Source organism: Agrilus planipennis, unplaced genomic scaffold (assembly GCF_000699045.2).
Source record: "Agrilus planipennis isolate EAB-ADULT unplaced genomic scaffold, Apla_2.0 scaffold129, whole genome shotgun sequence".
Lineage (NCBI taxonomy): Eukaryota > Metazoa > Arthropoda > Insecta > Coleoptera > Buprestidae > Agrilus > Agrilus planipennis.
In genome coordinates, this window is record NW_020440212.1 from 367,773 (window position 1) to 376,872 (window position 9,100).

General features: G+C 34.2%; 1 protein-coding gene across 1 annotated transcript in view; it reads left to right on the plus strand.

The window, feature by feature from the left end:
• The window catches only part of LOC108734478 (cysteine-rich motor neuron 1 protein-like), a 366,315-nt gene that overhangs the window by 118,283 nt on the left and 238,932 nt on the right, over window positions 1-9,100 (plus strand). Inside the window, exon 2 of the mRNA XM_018466059.2 lies at window positions 4,397-4,432. Coding sequence (XP_018321561.1) covers window positions 4,397-4,432 — 36 coding nt within the window. The remainder of the gene's footprint in view (window positions 1-4,396; window positions 4,433-9,100) is intronic.

Sequence of the window (9,100 nt, forward strand, 5' to 3'; positions counted from 1 at the left end):
TTGCCAGCAAAGACCAAAAATTTTATGAGCGTGGAATTATGCTACTACCAGAAAGATGGCAAAAGGTGTTGGACCAGAACGGTCAATATATTATTTAATAAAGTATTTGTTTATTATACGAAAACTGTCTTTCATTTCCACAAAAAAAAACGAAATGACTTTCCGAACAACCCTATAGTAAAGCCTAAGTATACACGAAATGCGTATTTTGGGTTTCTGGTAACAAACTGCATCCTTGTAAGGACTACCATTTGGAGCCCATGGCGAGAAGCAGAGAGATGAATACGGCTGCTTTAATACGAAAGCCGATGGATGCATAATAAAATTTTTTAAATAGTTATGACAGGGGGAAACGCATAGAACCTAAAATTACGAGTGCATCAAAAACGGTTTATAACAATTTATAAGGGTTTTGTTTGGCTCTAGAATGGAATCTGAGTAAGCAAGTAAACTGTGTAAATTTAAAATTGATGTATTAAACTGGCGAAAATATTAACAAATACTAACAAACTGTTCATAAAGGACAGTTTGTGCAATTGTTTAACAAGAAGGAATATTAACATTTTAATAGAATCCTTAAGGGGGTCTTATGCTACCTGTACACAGAAATATTACCATATTTCCGCCCATAAAAGAGTAATGTGGCAGTTATCTTTTCTATAGCACAAAATGTCGTCAAACCCATAAAGTTATAAATGCCAGTAAAAATATTTCCATGCAATATTGTATAAAGGTAAAAATGTTGTTTAATGTAAAACGTGCACTAGTAAGTTTCTTTAAGACAAGTTTTCATATTAAAATTAGCTACATACGTGTAATTTACAATCAAAAATTATTAACGAAACGTAATTAGCACGAAAATATGAGCTGAAAGTACGTACCAATCATAAAGCGTCAATAACGTAGAAATGGTTTAGTAGGCACATTCAACTGCACTTTCTATCTATGAATTAATTAAAAAACGGACAAATAAGGGTTTCCATGTTACGTTCAGACCATAGACTTCTTATTAATTTTCCTGTAATCCATAAGTAAAGAACTATTTTCTGATTTTCTTTTCGAAATTTTAGGTTCAGTAGCTTCGAAGATAAGAAGGGGGGGAATGGTCAATTTTCATTTGTTTTCTTAAATAACTTTAAAACTATTTTAAAATTACAAAAAAAAAATATATTTGAGGCCTTCATAACAAGCTCTTTCATTTGATGTGTCACACGGTACAGTTTGCAAAATTGTTTTAGTTTCCTATTGTCCCTCCACTTCCCCCTGCTTCTTCAAAGTAACCCCGTGTTCGTGTTCCAGAAATTCAGATGTGTACTACGTAACGGATAGATACTTATTTACGAATTAAGGATTATTTTTTTATCTTCAAATTATATGATTTTCATACTGAACACGTTTATTTAGAAGAATTTTTATAGGGTTTTTAGAGAATTAATTTTTATCACTACCGATAACCTCAAATTAATGACGAAAATTTGTTGCTGCTGTTACGCCCTCGCCGGGAATGGAACCCGAATCCCTGGTTTTACGAACCAATGCTCTACTACTAAGCTACAAGGAGTTACACTTTAACTCCTCATTAATTTGAGGTTATATGTAGTAGGTAAAATTAATTCACTAATACATTGAATTAACGCAACAAAAAATATCTCATTATTATCTATATATTCCTATATTATACCTAATTTTTTGACATGGATATACAGACAGTGTTCATTCACTCCTGAAGTATATCCACTACTCGTGAATTATTTCAGGCATTGAACCACTTCGTACACATGTAGGCTGTAAGCTAATATATTATATCTTAAGACATGGTAGGTGGGAACAATCGACAGGTAAGTAAGCCCCTATCCATTGTTACGCATGCCCCGGAGGTATTCAGTCGAATTAATTAACCAACTCCTCTCATATAGCGACTGCTCATTTATTATAATTATTAGAATGAGATTAAGATTGGCACACGTGCGACGAACTTTAATTTATTGTGATCGTTTGAGGTGTGGTGTTATAGGAGGATGTTCAAAATTCGGTGATAGAGAAGGGTAGAAATGAGGAAGTATTATAAAGAGCAGGACAACAGAGGGCGCTATGGCGATCTTTAAGAAATAAACAAGATAAGTTGGTAGGGCCTGAAAGGTTACTTAGAATCATATCTTGGTCTTGCTGATATAGTCTCGGTCTTGGTCTTACGTATTAGGAGTCTTGGTCTTGTTCAGTCATCAATCATATACGTTTTTTTAATAATTGTTCTATTTATATACCGACACAATAATTGTCTTAAATACTTAATTATAATAACTCAAGCGAGCTTGACGTGACTTTCAAAGAAAACTGTCGATAGTTGTGAGAGTTATGAAAACTTACTCTTCCTCTAACGCATAAATAGAATGTTAAGTCCTATAAGTTTTTCTCTTTTTTTGTACATGAAATGTTGTTAATTTAAATTCATATTTGTAATTTTATACATTATAAATTTGTGACAATAAGACTAGTTTAAATATTATCTGAGTATTTTCAGAACCCTTACAAACTGAAAAATAATGTTACTATACGTAACTATTGTGCTGGTATCTAATGACAAGGTTTCCCATATTCTTTGTTTGATTCATTTCCATTTATTCACCCCTGCTAGAATAAGATTTATCAGTTTTTGTTTGTTTGTGGGTGTGTTTTTTTATTGATTTGCATGGAAACGTTAGATATTCTAAATTCAGATTTGCTCCAGTAAACCATTCGAAATAGTTACGAATTAAATAATTTATTTAATATTTATTATTTAGACGCTGAAATTTAGTTTTATTGTTAGAATAGAAGTTCAAGTAAATGTTTTAAATAAAACAGTGAATTTCTATTCTTCAAAGATGATCACAATCCAATTAACTAGTTGTACAATATTAATTTGGCGTAAAACGCACAACGTTCGTATTTACATAGACCTTTTAGCAAAAAGTGCAAAATACTTGAATGAAGTAATAAGTCCGAGGACATTCTTATAATTCCATTTGTTCAAACAGTGATAAAGATTCATTTTTTATATTTAGTGTTAAAATCTAGTAAAGCAAACAAAATAATTCGAAATGGTCTGTGTTCCGTCGAAACTGCCAGACGCGGATCGCGATTTCGATCTTTTTGGATCTCATCAGCGCGTCGCAGGCAGCTCCGACAGAACACAGACCAACCTTTACCTGCTGTCTTAACAGCGCGTTTTAGAAAATACTACAAATGGCGTTGTTCGAATATGGTAACGTGCCTATCACGTTGAGGTGAGCTACGCCGGGATTCGTTTCAGCAAGTAGATATCCATATTTTTAAATGGACCTTGTTGGAACATATGTAATCCTCAAATGTAGCATCGTACTACAGATGGCGCTCACCACGCCATTTGTAGTATTTTCTAGTAAAGCAAAGTAAAAATTTCAAATACAAAAAATGTTTTGTTCCAAGAAAAGAATCATCATCTTAAGGTCATCAGTCCTAGGCTTGGATGGACACGTACCTCCACTCTTTCCTCTCTTCAGCTGAACTTCGCATTTCCTTAAAACTAAAACAACCCACAACCTTGACTATTTGCGAACAGTAATCTAACCTAGGTCTATCTCTACCCCTCCTAACTTCCGTTTCTGCCTCTAATATGTCCTGACTAGACCTTCATGTCTGAGAAGGTGTCCTACTAACCTATCTGGCCTATTTCTTACTGACTTCCATAAAATCCTCTGTTCTCCTATTCTTTCTAATACCTCTTCATTTCTAACCTTTTCTACCCACGTTATCATCATCATTCGCCTTCTTTCGCCTCTAACCTTTTCTTTTCCGCCGCGCTCAATGTCCATTTTTCGCACCCATGCAACGCCGCGCTCCAAACATGCACCTTTAACAATCTTTTTCGAATTTCTAAACATAGCGAACATAGAAGTGAGTTCTTTTTATTAAAGGCGACACGACCTTGCGCTATGCTCTGCTTTATATCCCTACTACTCCTTCCATCCTGACTTATCTGACTTCCTAGATATCTAAAATCAGCCACTTCTTCTAAATTTTTGTCTCCTATCTTTATATTCGCTCTTTCCCTACTTTTTCTATGTACCTACGTTAAAATTGCTTCAAATAGTTTAACTCATAAATCCACTGGAAGTAAAATTTTTTCGTTTAATCTTGCATTTGGCATTTTTGCAAGACCAACACTGCTTTTGTTCATCAATATTCACAAATACAGTGAAGGATACAGGATGGTCTGGTTTTGGACTGATGATGAAATGTCAAAAAATATTAATTTGTTTTGTTAAAGTGAAAGGTTCTTAACGTATTAAAAATATTATTTATTGGAAATTATTTGTTTTCTTCATAAATATTTAAGTTTCTGATAATTAATCTATATTTATTACTCTCTTTACAGGTTTCCATTTTTGGACCACAGCGGTGACTGCAGAAAGTAAGTAATTCATTTTCTTTTACGTTTCGAAAAAGAAAAACCAGTTTTGATCTCCATAACAAGAAAATTTATACAGTTTAGTCTAATATAACGGCTTACGCCTAAGCATAAAAGACTTCGAGCGTAACTTTTCTTCCTTTAAACAGTGGAAGTACTTTTTCTTTACAAATATATCACGTTCTTATTTCCAGAATTCGAAAAGTCTATAAGTAATCAAATTTTTAACTTCATAAATTCCGAAAAAGTTTCGATTCCTCTACATTTCCCATTCAACTTAAGGTGTACTGATGACTTTTTAAGACAGTTGAGGGTATTGTTAGTAGAAAAGTTTTTTCCTCTCGATCTTTTATTTTCATGCCTGACATCTTTCCGAGACATTCAGAAGCCACGTGACTCCAACATTTGGTTCACTTTAATCGGAAAGCTTTTAAAAAGCCTCGTGTTATTTTAATGTACGTCATTTTTTCCACTTAAGTAGATACTTATTGAAAATAGTCTTTTTACGAAATTTTAGGCATAGGTACTAAAAATAACGTAGATGTGCCTTTTTCTTACCGATCATTGCACCTATTCGCTTACAAAATATATGCAGCAGGTTTTTTTGGTTTTGTTAGGATCTTGGATCCTAAGCTATTTAACTTAACTTAAAATAAGGTACTGTTTGCACTTTTATATGTTGTATTTTTCAATTACAAAAATGTTCTAAATCTTATAAATTTTTCTGTTTGTTACTTTATTTCTTCTTCTATTCTCCTTTCTGTCTAGATACTATCTTATATTTCTAAATTCCCACCACTTTCTGGGGGTTGACCAAACGTGTTCTTGTAGAGGGGTTTGTGCAGTTTTTTGAACTTAACTTTTGAAAATAATAATAATAATAAAAAACTTGAGGCAAGGGCACTGTCGGCCTGTAACAAAGACACGTTCGGTTGTAATAAAACTAATACAAATAGATTTTGGAAATAGAATAAATAAAAGAAGTTTTGAAGTAAAAAGTATAAAAGAGGTTTATAAGGGGTGTTGTAATTTTGGGATAGGTTGCCGGTTCAGGGTAAATTACATGCAGAAATGCCGAAGCGAGAGAAGTTTTATAGAATGTTATTGTTAATTGAAGAAAATGTAGGCGGTGGTTGTTAAAATTGTAAGGAAGGAATATTTTTTAAAGGATGTTGTAAAAGTGAGATTTTTAAAGAGTAATAGAAGAGAACGATTGTCAGCATTTCGTAGAAGTAGAAAGAAAAGATATGTTTATAATATTAGATGGGTTTATAACAGTTTAAACTAAAACGAATTTAAGTTATTCATTTTATATGGTTTCTATTTTACCTAATTCATTAGTTGACACAACAACCGAGTAAGTACATGAAATTCTATCACCTTTTCATTCATTATCATCATCATCATAACGCTGTCAGTTCTTAGACGGGTTGGACATGCACCTCCCCTTTTTCCTATCTTGGTCTAATCTTTGCATTTCCTGAAAACTAGAACATCCCACATTCTTATCTATATGTGAACAGTAATCTAATCTAGGTTTACCTAGATCCTCTTAACTCTTATCTCTCTCTAATTAACCCTTCATTCCTGAGAGGGAGTCCTATCTCGCCTATTTTTTATTGACATCCTTAGTGATCTCTGTTCTCCTACTCTTTCTAATACCTCCGCATTTGTGACTTTGTTCTCATCATTCGTCACCACATTTCGAACCGTGTCCTTCGGCCGCACCCGTACAGCATTTAACAATCTTTTTCAAATTTCTAAATTAATCTTTCGAGTGCATAGAAGTGACTTCTTTTTGTTGAATGCGACTCGACTCTGCGCTAACCTTTGTTTTATTTCTCTACTGCTCTTTCTCTCGTGAGTTCTCTGAAAATCAGTCACTTCTTCTAATTTTTCGCCTCCTATCTCTATATTCCCTACCGTTTCATTATGTACGCATAAGTATCTAATTAAGTATGCTTAGATTGAGTGCCAAGGTCCACAGTTTTATGTCTTTGCTTAGAATTCGAGAGAACACCGGTTCGATTTTGTTCGACAAATGCTCTGGGACACTAACATTTCACCACTCACCCATTCCCACTGTTCATTGAGAGAGATTGAAGAGAGCCTTTCGTTCTACGCGTAGCCGGAGGGACTGCCTGTCCACTAACATTAGTGACTGTTGGGAATTAATTACCTAGAAGTTTTTTTTAATATGCCTGGTGGGGTGTTTTTATTTTTCATTAATCATTGAAGGTATTCGCAAAATTCTGTAATGTTTCGTACGGGTTGCAACAATAGTTCGAAAATCGGCAGTATTCGCTTAGATCTGTAATAATTCACATATCTTTTGAGAGTAACAATTATTTGGTAATTTAAGATTATTGATGAAGTTAATTACACTAAATGAGTTGATGAATTGACATTTTCAAATTTATTGAACCTTATCCTTGGTACTTTATGGTGTAAAGGGAAATCTATTCATCTCGTTTAGTTCTTGATTGTGCACAATCATGATCATAAGGTAGTCAATCTTCGCATTTCCTGAAAAGTAGAACATCCCACATTCTTATCTATTTGTGAACAGTAATCTAATCTAGGTTTACCTAGATCCTCTTAACTTTTATCATTCTCTAACTAACCCTTTATTCCTGAGAGGGAGTCCTATCTACCAACGTATCTCGCCTATTTTTTATTGACTTCCTTAGTGATCTCTGTCTCATATTCTTTGTAATACCTCCTCATTTGTGACCTTGTCCTCATCATTCGCCAGCACATTTCGAACGCTTCCTAACCGTGTCCTTCGGTCGCGGCCACCGTCCATACAGCATATAACAATCTTTTTCAAATTTCTAAATTAATCGTTTGAGTGCATAGAGGTGACTTCTTTTTGTTGAAAGCGTCTCGACTCTGCGCTAACCTTTGTTTTTTCGGTTGCTCCTTCTACCGTTGTTTTCTGACTTCCTAGTTCTCAAAAATCAGTCACCTTTTCTAATTTTTCGTCTGCTATCTCTATATTCCCTATCGTTTCATTATGTACGCATAAGTATCTAATTTAGTATGTCTAGATTGAGTGTCATGGTTCACAATTTTATGTTTTTGCTTAGAATTCGGGAAAACACCGGTTCGATTTTCTTCGATCACTTATATATATCCACTTACTATACAAATGCTCTGGGACACTAACATTTCACCACTCACCCATTCCCACAATTCATAAAAAGAGATTGAAGAGAGCCTTTCGTTCTATGCGTAGCCGAAGGGACTGCCTGTCCACTAGCATTAGTGACTGGTGGGAATGAATTACCTAAAAGTTTTTTTTAATATGTCTGGTGAGGTCTTTTTTTTTCATTAATCATCGAAAGTATTCGCAAAATTCTGTAATGTTTCGTACGGGTTGTAACAATACTTCGAAAATCGAAAGTAGTTCTCTAGATACGTAATAATTCGTATATTTTTTGAGGATAACATTATTTGGTTATTTAAGATGGTTGATGAAGTTAGTTACACTAAATGAATTGATGAATTGATATTTTTTAATTTATTGAACCTTATCCTTGGTACTTTATGGTGTAAAGGGATCATGATCATAAGGTAGTCAATCCGAAGACTAGTTGAATGGAGATACTCCTTTCTATGCTAAGTCAATTCGCATTTCCATCTTCTAGTCCTTCATACCTCATGTCTATTTCTGGTTTTCCTCGCGCCCTTTGGTTTACTATTTCCAACAGTAATCTAATGTAGATCATCTTCTTTCCTCTTTACCCCTGTTTCTGCTTCTAATGCACACGTCTCTATCTAGCCCTTCATGACTCAAGTCTATCTTTGTTTTTCTCGTTGACATTCATGCTGTATTATTTCCAATAACTTCTCAGTTCTAACGATTTCTATCTACGTTATGTTCATCATTCTTCTACAACACCAAAACAGAAGCAGTTTTTAGCTATTCACCGCAGTCGTCGTCCACATTTCCAAATTAATTTTTCGCGAGCACAGAAGTGGTTTCTTCTAGTTTACTCATACAGACTTATCTGCTTTCTTAGATATGGGAAATTGGTAGTTTCTATCACTTTTGCGACTTATATTATCTCATCAAGTGGGCACACATACATGTATACGACATATTTAAAAATTTTGACCGAAATATCAGCTTTATTTGTTAGATAAACCAAATTTGCGGCTTTTGTGATAATTTGTGCAAGAAAGTAATCCTTTTTAACCATTTTCTAGATTACAATCGATCTTTTTATAAATTAAGTAGTACTTCTCATCTACAAAGAAATCATTTACGCGGGCTTCTGTTGTAATCACGTTGTTATAATTTTTCCTCTTATTTGCGTTCAAGGTTCAAAGGCATATATGAAATTTGTTTATAATTTATCTTTTGCAAAAAAATCGGTTGTCTGTAAAGTCGGTTTACTGACGATAATTGAACGTGACAACGTCATAAGAAAATACTGATGGAATGGTTTCATTTTTTCAAAAGAAAATTTTAATTTTATTTGTTTGATAGATATTTTGTATGGATATAGAGAAGGAGGTAAATGGAAATGTATTATTGTATAGCAGCTGTCCACGCGGACGCATCGCTCACTCAAGTAGGAGAGAGACAGATGTCGAACGCTGCCGAACGCGGAGGCCGATTGTGCCTCTTTGTCGCTCGTTCCGCGCTCTCGCTTGCACTTCAAG